Genomic DNA, 23915 nt, shown 5'->3' with positions numbered 1-23915 from the left:
AGGTATTTTATTCTTTTTTGTGGCTATTGTCAATGGGATTGTGTTCTTGAATTGGATGTTGTTGGCATATACAAATACTACTGATTTTTGTTCACTGATTTTGTATCCTGAGAGTTTGCTGAAGTTTATCAGATCAAAGAACTTTTGGAGAGAAACTATGGAGTTCTTTAGGTATAGAATCATATAGTCTGCAAATAGAAATAGTCTGACTTCTCTCTTCCTATTTGTATGCCTTATATTTCTTTCTCTTGCCTGATTGCTTTGGCTAGGACTTCCAGTAATATGTTGAATAGAAGTGGTGTAAGAGAGCATCCTTGTCTTGCTCTGGATTTCAAGGGGAATGCTTCCAACTTTTGCCCATTCAGTATGATCTTGACTGTATTTTTTTTTTGATAGATGGCTCTTATTATTTTTAAGTATGTTCCTTCAATGCCTAGTTTGTTAAGGGTTTTTATATGTATCACAAAATATTTTTCTTTTGATTTTTTTCAACCATTTGAAAATATTAATTTAGGCTTAAGTTTGCAGGCTGTGAAAAAACAGACAGTGAACTGGATGCCCACTCTACATGGTCTCTTAGAGGTGTACTAAAGTTGGCAATATGACTGTGGGTTTGTTTATGTCTCCATTTATTCTTAATAGTTTTTTTCTCATATGAGATATACTATTAAATGTGTAAACATTTGTGATTATTTTATCTTTGTGGTAAATTTTATCTCTTACCTTATAAAGTTTTATAGAACTTTATTTTTATTTAAGGATGGTTTTGGTGTGGATTTTATATATCCAAGAGTGATACTGTCACTCTGCATCTATTTTTTCATGTCAGCCAGTATTGTGCAAGAACATAGTTTGCAAGCTACAGTAGCTCCTGATCTATAATAATAAAAAAAAGAAAACATTAACATTTATATTGGGCTTCATTTTCAGTAGCTTTTAGTGTGAAGGTTTTAAGGCAATTGCGTTTGGCTTTCCTCCTTTTCCACAATCATATATTAATGTGCCAAAGCTAAGACAGTGCTATCTAGAACTTTAAAAGTAGATATTTATGTATACTCAAAGTTGCTATGGCATCACAGTCAGAGGGAAAGGGCTTTTTCCCCTCACTGCTTTTGGGCATAATACTTGAAACTTAATAGATGATTGATATTAGTAAGAATTTTTTTTTTTTTTTTTTTTGAGACAGGGTCTTGCTCTGTCACCCAGGCTGGAGTGCAGTGGTGCCATCTCGGCTCACTGCAAGCTCCGCCTCCCGGGTTCACGCCATTCTCCTGCCTCAGCCTCCTGAGTAGCTGGGACTACAGATGCCTGCCACAATGTCCAGCTAATTTTTTTGTATTTTTAGTACATATGCGGTTTCACAGTGTTAGCCAGGATGGTCTCGATCTCCTGACCTTCTGATCCACCCACCTCAGCCTCCCAAAGTGCTGGGGTTACAGGCATGAGCCACCGCGCCTGGATTTTATAAGTTGTTAGCCTACGTGATACATATAAAAACACCCATCACATGTGTAATTAAGAGAAGATAATTTGTCTTATAAAGGCAGAAAACCTTTAACATTTGCAGGCACATTAAATTGACAGTTTTTGAATAACTTCTCTGTAAGATTGTAATGTGGAAATGTGAGGAAGAACCAATTTGAACACATCTAATTCTGTTATCATTATTCCACCTTTGTTTAGGTCTTTCAAAAGATAAATGGTTCCAGGGTAGATACTTGATTCATTTCCACATTTAGTGCAAAATGATTCTGTGTTATTTCTATCAGATTTCCTTTTAGCTCTCTCAAGACTGTTACCTAAAAACTGTCAATTATAATGAAAATACATTTTCATTAATTGTTCCTTTTCTGTATGCCTTTAGTAGTGTATCAGTTGTTTATAGAGAATGCAGAATCATAAAGGTATAGTTTCCTTGCTGTTTAAGACTTCACAATATGATTTTTTTATTCTTGAATTTTACTAGGTACTTCAAATTCCATTCTGTAATTTCATTTAATATAGTATAGATGCTGGCTTCATTATAAAAGCCATTCTCCTTAGAAGGTAAAATGTGTCCGTAACTGTCGTGTTTAGAGGCAGGTAGATACACATGGGTTTAAAAAATTACTTTTAAGTCATCCTACAGCATTTGGTAGGATGTCAGGTTTTGTTCTCTCTTTTGACTATTTTATGAATCAGGGTGTAAGTTTAGTAAGGAAGACTATCATAAGCTAGACTGCTGCTGGTTTGGTAATTTTTAAATATAGTGCATCTTCTTAATTACAGGGAAAGGAATCCTTTTTCTTTATTCCTGTTTTCCCAGTTTCAGAGCTCAATTTTTGTTTATTTCTAAAGGGTTTAGATCAAGTGAGTTACAACACAGAATAATACATTCTCATTTTGTTTTGTGTATATTTGTGGAAGTGTTTGGCAAGTACTTTAGCAGTCCATTCTGCCAATGGTTCAAAGTGCTATAAAAGCAAATAGTGTTGTCAGTTGCCCTTTCTCTTTATGCATAGTTGTTTCTTCTGTTTAATCTTTTTTCTTGATGCCAAGAAATGTTAAAAAAAAAAAAAAAAGAAAGAAAGAAAAGCCACCTTCTTAAGGTAATTGTCAGCCACGGGAAAAATTTTTTAGCAGATGACTTGTGAAGAGTAAAGTAGTTTTAATGTCTTCTTGAGAAGATCTTCATCTGTTGCCTAAGTACTTGTCTTACTAAAATAGACACAAGATGTATAAGGTGAAACATAGCTTCACATAATATGGTATAGATCATTGGAAATAGAGAATCTACCTATTTTAGATCTTTGAAAGAGGAGACCGGAAGTCCTTAATCTAGCTTAGAAGATTTTTGTTAGGCATGTTAATAATATACAAAATAATATAATATACATAAACCAATACCTAAAGTACATGCCAACTGTTACTAGGATTTAAATAATATATAACCCAGTAGGTAAATGAAAATATATATTTATTTTTAATCTCCAAGTAAATGAAATATTAGTATTATAAATTATAGCACATTTAATAATTCACCACATCATTTTAAGCATTTCCAAATCCTACTTTGAGTTTTGGAATTAGTGATAATACTCTTTTGTTTAGCTTTTACTAGCTTTAATAAATTTCCTGTTTGAGCTACAGTTTGACAAAAGAGATTTTATCAAATGACTTACCCATTAAATTGATAATCAGTAGGTAATCGGAGTTTCATTAAGTAGAGAGTTTCTGTTAATAATATTGTTTATAGTGTTAAATTTTTTCTCACAGTCTAAGAACAATTACTTTCAAAGCAGTTTTCTAGTCCTGATGAAATTTGGAATACCTAATTAGGCCATAGTGCCACAGGGAAAACCCCAAAACAGGTTCAGCCTGGGAGGCCACATGGGTTCTTGGCTTTGTGCAAGAAGGAATTCAACAGCGAGCGGACAGTACAGGGAAAGCAAGTTTATTAAGAAAGTCGACCCGGGCACGATGGCTCATGCCTGTAATCCCAGCACTTTGGAGGCCGAATCGGCAGATCACCCGAGGTTGGGAGTTTAAGACCAGCCTGACCAACGTGGAGAAACCCCTATCTCTACTAAAAATACAAAATTAGCAGGGCTTGGTGCTGCGTGCCTGTAATCCCAGTTACTCAGGAGGCTGAGGCAGGAGAATTGCTTGAACCCAGGAGGCAGAGGTTGCGGTGAAGGGAGATCGCGCCGTTGCACTCCAGCCTGGGCAACGAGTGAGACTCCGTCTCAAAAAAAAAAAAAAAAAAAAAAAAGAAATGAAAAAGTGGCTGTGCCATAGGCAGAGCAGCCCCATGGGTTGCTGGTTGGCTATTTTTATGACTGTTTCTTGATCATATGCTAAACAAGAGGTGGATTATTCATGAATTTTCCAGGAAAGTGGCAAGGAATTCCCAGCATTCTCCTTCACCTTTCAGACCATATAGGGTGACTTAAGGATTTTGCCATGGCCTTTGTAAACTATGTTATGGTGTTGGTGGGAGTTTACTTTAGTATTCTAATGTATTATGATTAGCATATAATGAGAAGTAAAGATGACCAGAGGTCGCTTTGATGGCCATCTTGGTTTTGGCAGGTTTCGGCCAGCTTTTTTACCCCTTCCTATTTTGTAAGCCGGGTCTTTGTGACCTGTATCTTGTGAAGCCAGTTCTGCTGCAAACCTATCTCAGTAGTAGAAGCAGTGGAACAATGTGGTGCTTAAGATCAGGTGCTCCTTTGTTGGGCTGCGTGGGTTGGAATCTTAGCTCTGCCAACTAACTGTAAATAAGGTTGTAGGTAGTGTTTATTTAATTGGAAAGATTTTGGGGGACTGACTTGTACAAGAACTAGCTAATCAGAAAGAATGCCTATTTATGAATGGAGCGGGGTCCTGAAGGTCCCTTGTTGTGCTGGGGAGCAACTATTTTATTTGTTGGATCATGGGGCGTTCTGGAGAGTGGCCTGGGCAGTGAAAGAGACAGTCGGCACAGTGGTGTAAACAGCAGTTAATTACCAACCACAGTGAAACTACTTCAGTATTCTGACAACTAACATTATCTGTACTGATGCATACTGGCTGAATATCAGCCCTTATTGTATATTAGGCAAGGGAAAGAATGAAATTCAGAGGCAGATGTCTAACCTGCGCTATAACACTGTGTGTCACATTTGAAATATCTTCCCATCTGACAAAGTATGTACCTTCTTATCAACTAATCTCTATCCTTGGTCTGTTCATCCTATTCTGTCTCCTACATGAAACATCCCATCCCAATATTACTTGACAGTCATCTCAAAGAGTTAATCTGTGACTGATTGATGTCATGCAATTAGTGGTTTATTTTGAAGGTCTTATTAATAGCATTTTTGGAAAGTAAAGGATAAAAATATCACCACGCTTTTGAATTCTCTTGAAGTTGCTTTGTGGTGTTTATACAACATCTTTTGGCTTGCCAAAGAACTTGTGTTCCTATATGATTTACCAGTTATACTAGATTCCTAGAGATGACATAACAAAGTATCACAAATGAGCTAGCTTAAACACAAGAAATTGTCTCATAGTTCTCTAAGTTGGAAGTTAGAAATTAAGGTGTTGGCAGTTGGTTCCTTTGGATGACTGTGAAGCAGTATCTGTCCCATGCCTCTCTCCTAGTTTTTGGTCTTTGGCTTTCCTTGTCTTGTAGATGTGTCATTCCAATCTCTACTTTCATATTCACATGGCATTGTCTCTGTGTCTCTTCACATAGTCTTCCTTGTGTACATAGGTCCAAAATTTCCCCTTTCTTTAGAGACACCAAACATTGAATTAGGCCTCATCTTAAGGAGCTCATCTTAGCTTGACTCATCTGCAAAGACCGTATTTCCAAATAAGATCACTTTCTGAAGTTACAAGGGGTTAGGACTTGAACTTATCTTTTTAAGGAATACAGTCAAATTTATAACACCAATATTTTTTAAATGCTGCTTTTTCAACGGAAGAAATATAAGGATATCTGCCATGTTAGTTTTTACCGTTGATTTATTTAAATATCTAAAATCTTTCTTACATTCTAAGCAATTTTTTCTAAGTGATATATTTCATCCAAATTATCTACTTAATAGATGGTTATATTTTCTATATTTTCCATTTTATATGGATATACTTACTACTGTTGTAGGAAAAAATGAGGTTCTTGTCACACGACCAGGGAGGATTAGGCATGCAGACACCTTGAAGGGTGATTGGAGAGGAATATATTGATGAAAAGGAAAAAACAAACAAGCAAAGTCCTGCTAACAGGCCCTCCACCTCACAGATTGATTTCCAGGTCACTAGGTGAGCTGAAGAGAGCAGGCTCCTCCCCTGCATAACGCAGGAATTCCCCGTGGCTCCACTCATTTCCCCCAGTGCGCATGTTGGGCTCCAGTCCACTATGGGCATGCCTACACAAGCCCTGGGCAGGTTTCCTCATCTGCACAGAAGCATCTGATGTGGACACCTGTGGGATGGGTCAGAGATTCTCCAAGGACCCGTTTTTATCTGCCTAGGCATTTGGTTGTCTCACTACTTTGTGAAAATACTTGTGATTTTGAAATTTTAATGTAAGTAAATGATGATGTGATGCATGTCAGTTTGAAGTCTGAATACTACAGATACTGCTTTTATTTTCTTGTGGAAAGTCTCCTGCTAATGTTTGTCTAGTTAAGCCATGGCACATTCCTTTATTGTATTACTCCCTTAATGATTAATCTCATTTCCAGAAAACTTCCACTTCTACTTCCACAAGGTAATGGGAATAAGATCTCATATGGTTTTGTTTTGTTTGTTTAGACAGAGTCTTGCTCTGTAGCCCAGGCTGGAGTGCAGTGGCACAATCTCAGCTCATTGCAAGGTTTGTCTCCTGGGTTCACGCCATTCTCCTGCCTCGGCCTCCGGAGTAGCTGGGACTACAGGCACCCGCCACCACGCCTGGCTTTTTGTATTTTTAGTAGAGACGGGGTTTCATCGTGTTAGCCAGGATGGTCACCATCTCCTGACCTCATGATCTACCCGCCTCGGCCTCCCAAAGTGTTGGGATTACAGACGTGAGCCCCGGCGCCTGGCCAAGATCTTACATAGTTTTATAATTGACCAGGATAAACGTTTTGTTGTCATTAATTCTTCATTAGACTTGTACATTTCCTTTAGAACTTCCTTGAAATTGTCCAAGTTATGTTGTGTTCATAGTGTGATATCTAAGAGTATTAAAAAATCAAAGAGGAAATTCTCTTTTTTAATGTAAATCTTTGGGAACATATTAGATGGTATATAAATATTTTCTTTAAATACTTTTAGTATATACTAATTGTGTAAACATGTTTGTGCAGGTTTTGGCTGGATCATCTCGTCAAAGTTATTCACCTTCTGGCTATCAGGATTTCAGTAAGTGGGAATCAATGTTGAAAATAAAAGAAGGACTTCTAAGGCAGAAAGAAATTGTAATCGATCGGTGAGTCTATTTTAAATTATTAAATTTAGGCCTACAGAAATTTAGATTAATGAAACAATTAGCTTTGTGTCCACTACATAGAATTTAAGATCTAGAACCTTATAGATTCATTGATGCCACATTTCTGCCCCTCCTCAGTCCCAATCCTTTAAAGAACTGCTATCTGAACTGATGGTTTGTTTATCTGTCTGATTTCTGTCATCCCTACCATTCACTTTAGTGAATTATTTCATTATTTGGAATCTCCTTTCTGTCTTTTCTGTATGCGTAGCAGGTTAGCTGCAATGCTAATGAACTATTAGAGCTACAAGATCAAGTCTTCATGTTTTACCCTTGAGAACTATCCAGTTAGAAAGCTAGTTTAAAGCAGTCATTTCCTTTAATGTATGCTAGGTCTGAAGCCACAGAAACTACAAAAATGATGAATGTTTAAAATGAAATGACTTACAGTTAAGAATTATGGCAGTTTTGGGGGACGTTCTAAAATGATTAAGGGTTTGAGCACCTAAGCTCTGAAAAAAAATTATTTATGGACAGTCTCCTGAGTATTGTGAGCAGTAAACCCTCATGTTACATCGTTATATTTTCTTTAACATATATCCTACATCATTTATGTATGCTTTTGGGATAATTAAATGTGTTGTATATCATGATAATTGGGAAGTAATTCCAGGAGGCTTTTTTTCTTAATCAGTGCTCATAATTACTTATTTTCATGTGCTTGCATAGGATAATGCAGTAGGTGTTTTAGCCTTAAAATTGTAATTCAACCTTTAAATGCATTTAATAGTTGAAATTTCACAAGATTTTACTTAGAAATTTAGCAGTGTTAACGAAGATCTAGTGGAATATAAAGTAGACCACAGACATCTGCACTTGTTCTCCACTATATTCCCCCATTTTTTTTTTTTTTTTTTTTTTTTTTAAGAGTCTCAGTCTGTCACCCATGCTGGAGTGCAGTGGTGTCATCTCAGCTCACTGTAACCTTCACCTCCCAGGCTCAAGTGATTCTTGTGCCTCAGCCTCCTGAGTAGCTGGGATTACAGCTGTGCACCACCATACCTGGCTAATTTTTCTATTTTTTAGTAGGGACAGGGATTTGCCATGTTGGCCAGGCTTGTCTTGAACTCCTGGCCTAAATTGATCCACCTGCCTCGGTCTCTCAAAGTGCTAGGATTACAAACATGAGTCACCATGCCCAGTCTATTCCCAACATTTTGAAGAGAGCCTGGCGTAGTATAGGCCTTAAAACTTGATACTTTCATACCTGATAAATGAAGGATTGTGGAAGATAGTTTTAATTGATTTTAGGAAAAAGCTACTTAAAAATATTAGTTGTTTCTAGTACAAGTGAATGTTATATACGAATAAGTACAGGCCCAGTGGATATGTATTTTTAATACCTATAATTTAATATAGTTACAGTTTCACATACTTGAAATTAATATTCGCTCTTGTTGCTCAGGCTGGAGTGCAATGGCACAATTTTGGCTCACCGCAACCTCCACCTTCTGGGTTCAAGCGATTCTCCTGCCTCAGCCTCCCAAGCAGCTGGGATTGCAGCCATGTGCCATCACACCCAGCTAATTTTGTATTTTTAGTAGAGATGGGGTTTCTCTATGTTGGTCAGGCTGGTCTTGAACTCGCGACCTCAGGTGATCCACCCGCCTCGGCCTCCCCAAGTACTGGGATTACAGGCATGAGCCCCCATGCCCGACCTGAAATTCATACTTTAAAAAAATAGACTAAAATTCATTTACCTATATGGATTTGCCCTCCCTCAAACAATGGAAATCAGTTGGCATTATTATTTTTTTGAATACCATTCCATTGGATATAAGTTAATAGAAAATGCAGAAAATTATTGACAATCTAATAAAATATATATTTCTCAATTGCATATATTGTAGAAGCAGACTAAGGAATAATTCAAAATAACTCAAGTTGCTCATTTGGCTAATTCTTCAGCTCGGCTTATTTATGCATCTATGGTAGCAGGTGGGGGCTGGGCAGCCTAGGATGGGCCATGGCAGGATGGCTTGTCTTACTTCACGTGTTCTGTCATCCTCCAGAAGGCTAGCCTGAGTTTGTTCAAGTGGTAGCTGGGTGTGATTGTAAGAAAGAATGAAGCATATGAACTCTCTTGAAGCTTAGACTCAGAACTGGCCCAACATCACGTCCATTATATTCTGTTAGTCACTAGGCCAGTAGTAGACTTCACTTCCGGACAGTGGAAACAGCAAAATCACGTTGACAGGAGGCATTAGTAATTAGGGAGGGTAATAATTGAGGCATTTTAGTAAGTAGTCTACCCAGTATCTTAAATAATCTTTGGTTTCTTTATGAGTTTATTATAAAGTTTTTGATAATCAGTGCATTTGATATTGTATAAAACAGAAGAGAAGCTAAGCAGCTTTTGTTTCTAAAGCAGCACAACTATCATTTAAAAGTAAAAATGTTTGTATATACAAATTTCTATAACATATATAGTACCTAAATTGGAATCAAATATATAACATTTCTGTTTTTGAAGAAGCAGACTAGAATAATGGCCTTTAAAATGTTGGTGGCACATGTAGAGGCTATTTCAGAGACAGACTTCATAGGATTTGGTGTCCAATTGGATGGAATTGAGTAAACCTGCCGAACTTTTTACTTTGGGATATGGTGTGGTGATACCTTTCAAATCACTTAACTAAAAATTATATGTTGTACATTTGAAAGTGATACCTTTCAAATCACTTAACTGAAAATTATATGTTGTATATTACTTCTGAAAATATATTACCCAAAATTACATGAGAAAAAAATGTGTTTTTTTCACATTGCATATAACTTTCATAGGAGAAGACTGGATTATTAGGGTAAAGCAGAGAAAGTGGGAAAAATAACTGCTATAGAAACTATTCCTAAATGCTCCACATCTCATGAGAAAAAGCATATGGATAAACTTCAGGAACAATTCAGAAAAACATTTGCCACTATAACCATTTAGGTGATTGAGTAGTGTTTGACCTTTTGCACTTCAATCTCCTTAACTGCCTGGGTGAAGGAGTTTCACCACTTAAACAAAAATAAAGTTTTTTGAAAGTTTGTCTCATAGAAGTAGAGACTGGAATAGTGGTTACTGGAGGCCGGGAAGACTGGGGGAAGTAGCGAATACAGAGAGGTTGGTTAATGAATAGAGTTGCAGTTAGATAGAAGTTCTAGTGTTCTGTTGCACTGTAGGATAACTATAATAAACAATAATTATATTTTTTTCAAATAGCTAGAAGAGAGTAATTTGAATGTTAACAGCACAAAGAAATGATAAAGGTTTGAGGTGATGGATATGCTAATTGCCCTACTTTGATCACTATACATTGTACACATGTATCTAAATATCACATTATATCCCACAAATATGACAATTATGTCAATTAAAGAATATATATTTTCAAAAATGTTTAAATATATAGAAATAAAATTGGTTTTGTATCCCGCAATCTCATCTCACTGATTAGTTCAAGTAGTTATTTTTTTTATAGATTCGGTAGGATTGTCTACATAAACAATCATGATGTCTGTGATTAAAGGCGGATTTACTTTTTCCGTTTCAGTATAGAGTCTTTTTCTTTTTCTTGCCTTCTATTGAAGTAAATAGAGCCTCCAATACAGTGATGACTAGAAGCAGTGAGAGTAAACATCCTTTTCCTTGTCTTGTCCCTAATTTGTTTTAGGCGAAAGTCTTCAGCCTTTCACCATTAAGTGTGATGTTAGCTGTGTTTCGTAGTTGCGTGTTTTAGATTGTGGAAATTCCTTCTATTCTAGGTAGTTGATGAATTTTCAGACGTAAAACCTACCATGGTGTTCCTGGGATACACCCCCTTGGTTATGATGTATTTTCCTTATCTTTGGATCCCATGTGTTAAGAATTTTTACATTTATATTTACAATATATATTTACATATATTGGTCTGTATTTTTCTTTTCTTGTAATGTATTTATCTGATTCAGTTATTCGTCACGCTGGCCTCATAGAGTTGGGAATTATTCACTGCTTTTTGGGATACATTGTGTACAACTAGTATTTTTTATTTCCTAAACTTTCAGCGGAATTCTTCATTGAAGACTCTTGACCCTCCTGACCTTTCTTTATCGAAAGGTCAACTAAAAACCCAATTTCCGTAATATACATAGGACTATTTAAATACTTTGGAAAGTCTACTTTGGGTTTCATTTGTTCTTCTTTTTCTAACTTCTTTTTTTGAGATGGAGTCCTGCCCCACACCCCCCCCACTCTGCCGCGTGCGCGCGAGCACACACACACACGCACACACGCACACAGAGTCTTGCTCTATCACCCAGATAGATTGTGCGCGCGCACACACACACACACACACACACAGACACAGTCTTGCTCTATCACCCAGATAGATCGTGTGCAGTGCCGTAATCTCGGCTCACTGCATCCTCAGCCTTCCGGGTTCAAGCAGTTCTCCTGCCTCAGCTTCCTGAGTAGCTGGGATTATAGGTGCCCACAGCCCGGCCTCACGCCTCCCCCTCCTCCCGATTTCTGTATTTTTAGTAGAGATGTGGTTTCACCATGTTGGCCAGGCTGGTCTCGAACTTCTGACCTCGTGATCTGCCTGCCTTGGCCTCCCAAAGTGCTGGGATTACAGGCATGAGCCACCACACCTGGCCTTTTTTTTTTTTTCCTAACTTCTTGAAGTGGAGGCTGAGATAATTTGAGAGCTTTCTTCTTTTCTGGTATAGTCATTTAGTCTCTCGGACCACAGTGCAATCAAATTAGAACTCAGGGTTAAGAAACTCATTCAAAACTGCAGGAGTACATGGAAACTGAACAACCTGCTCCTGAATGACTGCTGGGTAAATAACGAAATTAAGGCAGAAATAAAGATGTTCTTTGAAACCAATGAGAACAAAGACACAATGTACTGGAATCTCTGGGACACATTTAAACCAGTGTTTAGGAGGAAATTTTTAACACTAAATGCCCATAAGAGAGCAGGAAAGATCTAAAATTGACACCCTAACATCACAACTAAAAGAACTAGAGAAGTAAGAGCAAACAAATTAAAAAGCTAGCAGAAGACAAGAAATAACTAAGATCAGAGCAGAACTGAAGGAGATAGAGACATGAAAAACCCTTCAAAATATTAATGAATCCAGGAACTGGTTTTTTGAAAAGATCAACAAAATAGATAGACTGCTATCCAGACTAATAAAGAAGAAAAGAGAGAAAAATCAAATAGATGTGATAAAAAATGATAAAGGGGATATTACCACCGATCCCACAGAAATACAAACTACTGTCAGAGAATATTATAGACACCTCTATGCAAATAAACCAGAAAATCTAGAAGAAATGGATAAATTCCTGGACACATACACCCTCCCGAGTCTAAACCAAGAAGAGGTCACATCCCTGAATGGACGAATAACAAGTTCTGAAATTGAGGCAATAATTAATAGCTCACCAACCAGAAAAAGTCCAAGACCAGACAGATTGACAGCTGAATTCTACCAGAGGTAGAAAGAAGAGGTGGTACCATTCCTTCTGAAAGTATTACAAACGGTAGAAAAAGAAAGAATCCTCCACAACTCATTTTATGAGGCCAGCATCATCCTGATACCAAAACCTGGCAGAGGCACAACAAAAAAAGAAAATTTCAGGCCAATATCCCTGATGAACATCAATGCAAAAATCCTCAATAAAATAAATACTGGCAAACTGAATCCAGCAGCACATCAAAAAGCTTATCTACCACAAACAAGTCGGCGTCATCCCTGAGATGCAAGGCTGGTTCAACATAATGCAAATCAATAAATATAATCCATCACATAAACCAATGACAAAAACCACATGATTATCTTAATAGATGCAGAAAAGGCCTTCGACAAAATTCAACACCCTTCATGCTAAAAACTCTAATAAACTAGATATTGATGCAACGTATCTCAAAATATAAGAGCTATTTATGGCAAACCCACAGTCAATATCATAATGAATGGGCAAAAACTGGAAACATTCCCTTTGACAACCGGCACAAGACAAGGATGCCTGCTCTCACCACTCCTATTTCAACATGGCATTGGAAGTTCTGACCAGGGCAGTCAGGCAAGAGAAAGAAATAAAGGTATTCAGATAGGAAGAGAGAAAGTCAAATTGTCTGTGTTTGCAGATGACAGGATTATATATTTAGAAACCCCCATCGTCTCAGCCCAAAATCTCCTTGAGCTGATAAGCAACTTCAGCAAAGTCTCAGGATACAAAATCAATGTGCAAAAATCACAGGCATTCCTATACACCAATAACAGACAAACAGAGCCAAATCATGAGTGAACTCCCATTCACAATTGCTACAAAGAGAATAAAATACCTAGGAATAGAACTTAAAAGGGATATGAAGGAAAGGAGAACTACAAACCATTCCTCAAGGAAATAAGAGAGGACACAAATAAATGGAAAAACATTCCATGTTCATGGATAGGGATAATCAATATTGTGAAATGGTTATGCTTCCCAAAGTAATTTATAGATTCAATAGTATCCCCATCAAGCTACCATTGACTTTCTTCACAGAATTAGAAAAAACTACTTTAAATTTCATATGGAACCAAAAGAGAGCCTAGATAGCCAAGATAATCCTAAGCAAAAAGAACAAAGCTGGAGGCATCACGCTACTTGACTTCAAACTATACTAAAAGGCTACAGTAACCAAAACAGCATGGTACTTGTACCAAAACAGATATATAGACGAATGGAACAGAACAGAGGCCTCAGAAATAACACCACATACCTACAACCATCTGATCTTTGACAAACCTGATGAAAACAAGCAATGGGGAAAGGATTCCCTATTTAATGAATGGTGTTGGGAAAACTGGCTAGCCATATGCAGAAAGCCGAAACTGGACCCCTTCCTTACACCTTAAACAAAAATTAACTCAAGATGGATTAAAGATGTAAACGTAAGACCTAAAACCATTAAAATCCTAGAAAATCTAGGCAATACCATTCAGGACATAGGCATGGGCAAAGACTTCATGTCTAAAACACCTAAAGCAATGGCAACAAAAGCCAGAATTGACAAATGGGATTTAATTAAACTAAAGAGCTTCTGCACAGCAAAAGAAACTATCTATCAGATTGAAAAGGCAACCTACAGAATGGGAGAAAAATTTTCCAATCTATCCATCAGACAAAGGGCTAATATCAAGAATCTACAAGAACTTAAACAAATTTACAAGAAGAAAAAAGCAACCCCATCAAAAAGTGGGTGAAGGAGATGAACAGACACTTCTCAAAAGAAGACATTTATGCAGCTAACAAACATATGAAAAAAAGCTCATCATCACTGGTCATTAGGGAAATGCAAATCAAAACCACAATGAGATACCATCTCACACCAGTTAGAATGGTGATCATTAAAAAGTCAGGAAACAACAGATGCTGGTGAGGATGTGGAGAGATAGAAACACTTTTACACTGTTGGTGGGAGTGTAAATTAGTTCAACCATTGTGGAAGACAGTGTGGCAATTCTTCAAGGATCTAGAACCATACCATTTGACCCAGCAATCCCATTGCTTGGTATATACCCAAAGGATTATAAATCATTCTACTGTAAAGACACATGCAAATGTATGTTTATTGCAGCACTATTCACAATAGCAAAGACTTGGAACCAACCCAAATACCCATCAATGATACTACTAGATAAAGAAAATGTGGCACATATACACCATGGAATACTATGCCCAGCCATAAAAACGGATGGGTTCATGTTATTTGCAGGGACATGAATGAATGAAGCTGGAAACCATCATTCTCAGCAAAGTAACACAGGAACAGAAAACCAGACACCACATGTTCTCACTCATAAGTGGGAGTTGAACAATGAGAACACATTGACACAGGGAGAGGAACATCACACACTGGGGCCTGTCGGGGGGTGAGGGTCTCGGGGAGGGATAGCATTAGGAGAAATACCTAATATAGATAATGGGTTGATGGGTGCAGCAAACCACCATGACAAGTGTATACCTATGTAACAAACCTGCACGTTCTGTACTGTACCCCAGAACTTAAAGTATAATAAAATAAAAAATAAATTTCTAAGTTCTTCTTTATCAATATTTTACAAATTTTAATTTGTTTGGTTTTCATTTTTGTTCACCTCAAAATACTTAGTTTATCTTCTTTGACCCTCAGGTTATTTACAGTTATGTTACATTGTTTCCAAATATTTCAGAATTTTCTAGAATTCTGTCTGTAATTGTTTTCTGATTTAATTTCACTGTGGTCAGAGAATATATTCTATCTAAAATGAATTCTTTTAAGTTTGTTGGTGCTTGTTTCATGGCTCAGAGGATCATCGGTTTTAATAAGTGTTTCATGTATCCTTGAAAAGGATATGTACTTTGCTGTTTTTATCTTTTGTGGGGAGTATTCTGGAAATTCCTTTTAGGACAAAGTTGATAGTGCTTTTGTCTTTTATATTCTCTTGATTTTCTGTCTACTCATTCTATTAATGTCAATTATTGAGATCCAGGTGTTACAATATCCAATTATAATTGTGGATGTGTCTGTTTCTCTTCTGTTCTATCAGTTTTTTTTTGTTTCATGTATTTAGACGCTGTGCTCTTAGGCCCAAATGTCATGACATCTTAATGAATTGATCCTTTTATTATTATTAAGTTATAATTTTTGTCCCTGGCAATATTCTCTGTTCTAACAATCTGTTTTGGCCTGACAAGTTGGCGCACATCTGTAATTCCAACACTGAGAAGTTGAGGTGGGAAGATCACTTGAAGCCAGGAGTTTGAGACCAGCCTGGGCAACATAGTGATATTTCACCTCTACAGAATTTAAAAAAAAAAAAAAAAAAAAAAAAAAAACTTAGCTGGGCACAATGGAGCCTATATATAGTCCCAGCTATTTGGAAGGCTGATGGCTTGAGCCCAAGAGTTCAAGGCTGTAGTGAGCTATAATCACACCACTGCCATCCAGCCTGAGTGACAGAGTGACACCCTGTCTCTAAAATAGAAAATAAAAATCTGCTTATACTAATATTAATATAGTTACTCCGACTCTCTTTTTTTTAGCACAGGTTTTCCTCTTTTTACTTTTAACCTGTTTGTGTCCTTATGTTCAGAATGGTTTTCTTTCTTGTAGATAGTATATAGTTAGGTCCTACTTTTTATCCATTCTGCCAGTGTCTGCCTTTTGATTGGGAGTATCTAAACCATTTACATGTTGTGATTATTGATATGGTCAAGTTTAAATCTCCTATCTTGGTATTTCATTTTTGTTTTCTTTTCTTTTTCTTTTCTTTTTTCTTTTCTTTTTTTTTTTTTTTTTTGAGACAGAGTCTTGCTATGTCTCCCAGGCTGGAGTGCAGTGGTGTGATCTCAGCTCACTGCAGCCTCTGCCTCCCAGGTTCAAGCCATTCTGCCTCAGCCTCCCAGGTAGCTGGGACTACGGGCATGCATGATCATGACCAGCTAATTTTTGTATTTTTAGTAGAGATGGGGTTTCACCATGCTGGCCAGGCTGGTCTCAAACTCCAGACCTCAAGTGATCCACCTGCCTCTGCCTCCCAAAGTGCTGGGATTACAGATGTGAGCTACCGCGCCTGGCATTGCTATTTGTTTTCTTATTGTCCCATCTGATCTTTGTTTCCCTTTGCCTTCTCTTGAATTAGTTGAATATTGTTTTACAATTCCTGTTATCTCTTTTATTGGCATATTAGCTATAACTCTATTGTTATAATGATTGCTTTATACTTCCTTAAAGTATAGCAGTCTATCTTCAAGTAATACTATACTATTTTATGTATAATGTAAGAATCTTAGAAAGTATACTTCCATTTTTTTCTCTTCTAGCCTTTGAGCTATTTTGTCCTACATTCTACATCTACAAAGGTTATACAACCTGGATATAAATTATTTTTTTGCCTTAAACAGTTTATGATCTTTTAATGAGATTTAAATAATAAGAAAAATATCTTACGTATTTGTTTGCCCATTCTTCTTTCTTTTGTGTAAATTCAGGTTTTCATCTGGTATATTGTTCTTTTGCCTGAAGGTGTTCCTTTATCATTTCTTGTAGTTGAAGTCTAGGGTGATCAGTTCTTTCAGCTTTTAAGTTTCCAAAGATCTTTATTTAACCTTAAAAAAATATTTTCCATGGGTAAAGTATTATAGGTTAACAGGTTTTTTTTTTTTTTGGTATGCTTTTTGTGTTGTTTTCACAATTTTTCTTATGTCAAAAATTTTAGGTTGAGAGCTTTTAAATTTTAGTACTTAAAGTACTTCATTGTCTTATTTGATTGCATTATTTCAGTTGAGAAATTTGCCATCCTCTTTATCTTTGTCTCCTTGAATGGATTTGTCTTTTTTCCCTCTGGCTGCTTTTAATATTTTATCACTGTAATCTATTTGATTTAGATGTACCTTGGCTTAGATTTCTTCATGTTACTTTTATTTGGGGTTCACCGGTCTTCTTGAATCTGTGGGTGTGTAAATCTCATCAGATTTGAAAAAATTTTGGCCTGTTTTACACAAATATTTTTTTCTGTCCCTTACTCCCACGTTCTGTCCCCTACTGCCACCTTCTTACTTGTTCTTTAGAGATTCCAATTATACATATATTTGGCCTCTTATGATAGTCTCGCAGCTCACTGATAACTCTGAGCTTTTCTGTTTTATTTGTTTGTCCTTTTTCTCTGTGTTTCTTTTTGGATAGTTTCTATTGCTGTTTTTAAATTCACTGTACTTTTGTGCTATAATGCTTAATCTTTTAATCACCATTCAGTGTGTTATTTGTCTTGTATGTCTCTACTTAACATGTTCATTCTTTCTTCTAGCTTAAGCATATGAATAGTTATAATAACTAATTTACTATGCTTGTCTGTTCTAATATCTGTGTCAGTTCTAGCTCACTTTCAGTTGATTGGATTTTCTTATTATGAGTTACATTTTTCTGCTTTTTTTGCACTCCCAATAATTTTTTGATGCCAGGCATTATAAATTTTAACTTGTTTTTGATGTTACATTTTTTGTATTCCTGAACTTTATTCTGGGAAGCAGTTTTTGTACTTGCTTTTAAGTTTTGTTGGGTGGCATTAGAGCTGTTTTATCGAGGGTTATTTTTCCCCCACTGAGACAAGACTCATCTTACAAACCCTGGGTTTCTCAGCCTTAGCGCTGTTGATTTTTTTTTTTGGAACAGATAATTCACTGTTGAGGGTGGCTGTCCTGTTCATTGTAGACATTTGGTAGCATCTCTGGCTTCTACTCACTAGATGCCAGTAACATTCTGCCCCAGTTGTGAAAATTGAAAATGTCTCTAGATGTTGCTAAATGTTAACTGGTTTCAAAACTGTCCCCAGTTGAGAATTGCTGATGCCCCGGGAATCATGAAGCTTTTTTTTTCTGGCAGTTGGGAATAGCCAGTAATTCCAAGGCACCCTGAAGCACTGTTCCCTCTAATATTTTTGTTGGTTGCCCTTCTACTCTACACACACTTTCAGTAGTTTCCTCATGCCTGTATTAATTAGTATTCAACCGAATGCCCAAGGGTCATCCAGTACTGTGAACTCACTACAGCTGCCTTGGTTTCTCCAGATTCTCAGCTTTGTCTTTTCAATTCAAGCCCCCTGTGCTGGGGCTTGAAAACACTCTCAGCAGGAAGTGCAGTCAGTCATAGGGCCCACCTCTTTAGTTACCTGTCTGTGAGAGATTACTGTTCTTAATTGCCTGATGGCCCAGTGCCTTGAGTCTTCACTTCCTATATTTTGTCTTTTTTAAAAAATTGTTTCAGGCATGAGGGCAAAACTAGTCACTGCCTGCTACTCCACCTTGGCTGGAAAAGGAAAGGTTTTGGTTTTTTTTTTTTTTTTTTTTTTTGGTAAAGCTTTAAATTATTTGAAAAGTGTTATATGACTAATCTCTCCTAACTTACCTCCTATTTAATGTTCTATATGTAGATTTTCTTAAAGGTTAGCAAATTTTAGAAATCATCCTGAGTAGAACAAGGTCTTTTGATGCAGCCTGAAACATACAACTTACTTGTTCCAAAACAAGTAAGTAATTTTGGAAAACATCAAGCTGTTTGTTTACTCATACTATCTTTATTATTCTTTAAAAGCTCTCCTTCAAAACTTCATTGTGGGACTTAGTAAATTTTTGAAGTTGAGAGATACTGCATACAAAGCTCTTAGCGTCATGCCTGGCACAAAACAGTTTTAAGATTTGTAAGCATACGTATTTACAGAAATTTAAATAACTTGCTTAAAGCAAGCTATGAGTTGTTGAAGAAAGCAAGGTGTGACTGTTAGCATCTAAGAGGAATATTCTACAAAAGACCACATTGTAGAAGTACTCTACAGTATAAATACATTGTTACCTAATTCTATACATGGTATTTTGTTTTAAAAAGATTGTCTGTTATGATTTTTTAAATTGATAATACTTTTAAATTCTTATGTAAAATTATTAGGCTCCTTAAGGTTTTTCTAACTATTAGAAAATTATTACTCATAATGTGACCTTGATTTATGTTTTGCAGGCAGAAGCAACAAATTACCCACCTGCATGAGAGGATAAGGGATAATGAATTACGGGCTCAACATGCCATGTTAGGACATTATGTAAATTGTGAGGATTCTTATGTGGCTAGTTTGCAGGTAAGATTGCAAAAGATTTTGTAGTTGTTTTAGTTGATGCATATCACAAGCAGATACAAATGTATTTTATCCTTCTTCTACATTAAAAAAATATAAGAATATGTACATTATCTGGCACCTTGCTTTTTTAAAATATTATATAAAATTATATAAAACACAATGGTTATTTCTCTCTCTTTACCTAGATAATACCCCTTTCCCTTGCTTTTGCAGTTATACAATTTTCCATTTTATGGAGATAGCATAATTCATTCTACCTGTCCCCTAGTCATCAAAATTTGAGTTGTTTTCAGTTTAGGGTTATTGTAAATGATGCTGTAAAGAATAACCTTTTATAAATATTGTTTTGCTCATATGCAAATATTCTTGTAAGTTACATTTCCAGAAGTGAAATTTCTAGGTGTTGCGTTTGTGACTTTTACTGATACTGTCAAATTGCTCTTTAGGAGAGCAGTGTATAAGAACCCTTACTGTCCCACTCCCCAACTCCCAGCCATGCTAACAGAGCGTGTTATTAAACTTGGATTTTTGCCCTTCTAGTAGGTCTATATAGAAGACAGGAGAGATTTATCTCCTTATGGTCATATGGTTTTAATATGTATTTCTCTTAAGAGTGATGTTACATTTCTTTTTATAAATTTAAGGGCCCATTCACATTTCTGTGAATTGTCTTTTCATATCTTTTGCTCATTTTTTATATTAGGTTTTCGGTTTTAGCTTATTGTTTTTTGGAACCCTTTATATGTAAAGGAAATTAGCTCTTTGTCTATAATTTAATTTGAAAATACATTTTCCAATTTTGTCATATTTTCTGTTTATATTGTTATTTCTCTTTCCTCTATGTAATTTTTTGTACCATGAAGTCTGATTCTAATGAGTATTTTATAAATGAATCTCACCTTTACAAATGAGCCTATTTAACCAAACAATGAATTAACATCCACTGCGCTGAATTCTGATGTCACAAAAGTAAAAAATAGTTCCTGCTTTCATGGATCTCAAAACTTACAGAGGGAGAGACCATATAGGAAAACAAGTTTGTCTATTCCTTCTCAATTTATTTGCATTCACTGTAGGTAAGACAGTGTCTATGCCATATGAATAGAAATGTAAATGAGGTTAATTTTGCTCATAAGGAGGGTATAGTCTAATTGGAACACAGATATAGAGTCTATGAAGCCTGTTAACAAAATTTATATGGCTGGAATGGCTACTTTCCCTAATTATTACCCAGTTTTTAAAAGAGCTTTACTTAAAACTTGTTTCCATGTTTTTTTGATATAAACTTTATATTGGTTTATTTCCCAAAGAAAAAAACTGTTGGCATACTTATTGGGATCTAAAGTGAGGCCTGATGACTTTGTGGTGGTATATACTTATATTTTTGGATGTTGTTGTTGTTGTTCTCGTCATTAAGGTCTTTCTTCCTGGATTTTAAGTTAAGTGCAGTTGTTTCCTTCATTACATCTTCACATATGTCGTTTAGAAATACTAGAGACATTGGTATATTAAAATCAGGAAATATTGATGACAAAATAACTATCAGATTTACTTGAGGCCAGAGGCATTTAACATAGAGATTCCAACTTGCCTTTTATACTTTAGTTATGAATACATCATGTTACAATTTGGTCTCATCTTGGACTTCTGTCACATGATAGCAAGGCTTTATAGTGCAGTACTGAGAATAATGTACAGTTATTTGAAAATGGTATTTCTATACTATGGAAGTAGTGTATCTTGCTTTGATAATAGCATTTTAGTAGACTGGTTCAATTTCTCTTTAACATTCTGTCATTCTGAATAAAGGCTTTAATTATATAATTATCATATTACTGAAAGCATGTTAAAAAAATAGGTATCTGAAGGATGAAGCAAATGTTCTTTTGACACAGCATCAGGCCAGTAGAGGGCTCTCCAAGTCAGTGTGCAAGGACAAATAAAAATATTAATATTTGAAAGGATATGTCAAAGGGGTTGTTTAAAATATTAGGATTTTGAAGTATGTAAAGAAGTGAAATATTATTGAGAAATCTAATTTTAAAAGATGAGAGCAATTCATAAAAGAGAATACAAGGAAAATCTTAAATACTAAATGGGTATGATAAATATATAAGACAAACTTTTATCAGTAGATAGATACAGAGAGCCAATAAAATGGTGAGGGTTAGAAGAAACAACAGATATAGTAATAAAATATTTCTTTAGCAAAGGGTTTTTTTTAACCTTGGATCTTTGAATGATTTAATTCTTTATGCATAACATTTTGTATAGGCATATTTTTCTGATCCATAACATATCCTAATTCTATAGATACTAGACAAAATTATGCTTTTAATAATAATTATTGAAATTAATGTGTATTCTAGAGTAATTAAGTCAGTTAGTAAAATAAAAATAACAATTTTAAATTAATTTATAGATGGAAAACATACTCTTAATAAGTAACTTCTATTTGCTTATTGAAAATTTGACTAACCTTACAATTAAGATGACCTTAGAAGTGGATGTCACTCAGTCTCGTTGGTAGAGAATGAGAACCATGTCTTTATTTTAAAATCCAAACTTTCTGGATAGTTTTAATGGTAGATTGGTAGAACCAAGGAGTAGTTTGTATTTCCATTTGTCCCTAAATTTCCATCTGTGGTTAACAGACCTTCGTGGAATAAACCAAATATGAAGGACGCTTTTTCTTTACTTAAATCGAAGAAGAAAGAGGTCTCTTCTGTAAATATGTGAACTTCGGAAAGACCAACCAAATCATAGTTACTATTACTGCTTCCATTGATGCATCCTTTCCTTTCTTTCCATTTTATTCTTTTTCTTTCCATTTATATCATTTTTTTCTATTTCTTCTTCAGTCGGTTTGTTTCTACCACCAAATCTGTGTTAATGAACATTTAATAAAAGGAGTCCCACCTTTACAAATGAGCCTCTTCAACAAAGCATTAAACATCGAATATGTTAAATTCTGGGGACACAAAAGCAAATAATGGTTTCTGCCTTTTTGGAACTAAAACCCTACAGAGAGAGTATATCAAAAAATTTATTTATCCATTTCCTTAAAAATTGTTTATCTTGACTATGGATAAGGTTCCATTTATGGTGTAGCAATAGAAATGTGAATGAAACTGATTTTGCCCTCAAGGAATGTGTAATCTAATGGAGAACACAGACAACAGATAGTTGCAGTGTGTCGATTCCCACAGGGGTTATGTATGAAATGCTTTGGGAGCTCCAACTATGAATTTAGAAGCTAGTCTTCCAAAGGCCTGGCCAGGCTTCCTGTAGAAAGTGATCATCTAGTTTGAGAACCTGATGAACTAAATGAGTTGAGTCAGGTGAAGGGGGTGAAGGAGTAGTGTTTGAGGCATAGTGTATGGCATGTGGAGAAGCTTAAAGGAATGAGGAGAAGTATAATGCATTTGGAAAACTACAAATTATTCTGTATGGATAAAATGTAATATGAGAGAAAGGTAGTGGTAGATATGTGGTTGAAGAGGTAAGCAAGGGCCAAGTGTTACCAATGACCTGAGGTGTAAAGGTTTGCTTAGGGCTGGCCCAGTTTATGCCTGCTGTGCTAATAAATTTATTAATAGTGCCATCTTTCATTCTCTAGAGTGTCCTAGTTTGGTTACTCTGATGGCATAATAGAGATTGGATTTAAGATAGATGTTATTGGAGGCAGGGAAACCAGTCAGGAAGCTGTCTCAATAGTCCAAAAGTTATGTGAACATTTGAATTTTATCTCTAGTGGTCAGAATGAGGAGAAGACTGTTGATTAAACATCTGTATGGCCAAGCCTTAGTAAAATGGGCCAGATTTAATGACATTTAATGTGGTGAGAGAATGATTGCCTAGTTTCAGGCACCAACAATTGATTGGTTTATAGAGATTACCATGTTAAGGATCTGTTTAGAGGAGAAAAATAGTGAGTTAAACTTACACATTGTAAATTTGGGGTTGAGTGAAGAATTAGGATAATATTTGTGGGTGCAGGTCTGAGCCAGAGATAAGAGATTTAGGTGTTGTCAATCTAGGTGGGTGGTTATTAAAGCCTTGGGCATGAACAGGTGTTCAAGGGAGGGTTTGTGCAATGAGAGGAAAATGGGATCCAGAGCTAGAGACAGGGAACAGCAGCATTTTAGAAGGTAGCAGAAGAGCACAACTTGTGAAGGAGCCTAAAGGGAGTTGTTCTAGAAAGGAAAGCAAGCAAGGCTTTTTCCACAGAAAGGGAACAGTTCTATAAAAGTCAGAGAAGGCAGATAAAGGCTGAAAA

The 23915-nt window shown here is 35.9% G+C and overlaps 1 protein-coding gene and 1 long non-coding RNA gene across 16 annotated transcripts in view; one reads left to right on the top strand and one right to left on the bottom strand.

Moving 5' to 3' along the window:
- Positions 1–23915, top strand: part of LOC105465504 (centrosomal protein 85 like) — a 311447-nt gene that overhangs the window by 174699 nt on the left and 112833 nt on the right. For all 14 annotated transcript variants that reach the window (XM_011713950.2, XM_011713949.3, XM_071096359.1 and 11 more), the window contains 2 exons: positions 6822–6943; positions 19519–19636. In XM_011713950.2, coding sequence (XP_011712252.1) covers positions 6822–6943; positions 19519–19636 — 240 coding nt within the window. The remainder of the gene's footprint in view (positions 1–6821; positions 6944–19518; positions 19637–23915) is intronic.
- LOC105465503 (uncharacterized) overlaps positions 1–23915 on the bottom strand; it is a 63845-nt gene that overhangs the window by 6121 nt on the left and 33809 nt on the right. The window contains exons 4-6 of one of the 2 annotated variants that reach the window (XR_977557.3): positions 16960–17117; positions 5622–5684; positions 2580–2697 (exon numbers count right to left, since the gene is read on the bottom strand). This is a non-coding gene — a long non-coding RNA (uncharacterized lncRNA). The remainder of the gene's footprint in view (positions 1–2579; positions 2698–5621; positions 5685–16959; positions 17118–23915) is intronic. The other variant, XR_977554.3, reaches the window with a different exon arrangement.

Source organism: Macaca nemestrina, chromosome 5 (assembly GCF_043159975.1).
Source record: "Macaca nemestrina isolate mMacNem1 chromosome 5, mMacNem.hap1, whole genome shotgun sequence".
In the NCBI taxonomy this organism is placed as follows: Eukaryota; Metazoa; Chordata; class Mammalia; order Primates; family Cercopithecidae; genus Macaca; species Macaca nemestrina.
Note: the sequence above shows the minus strand (reverse complement) of the source record. Positions and strands in the feature narration are given on the sequence as shown.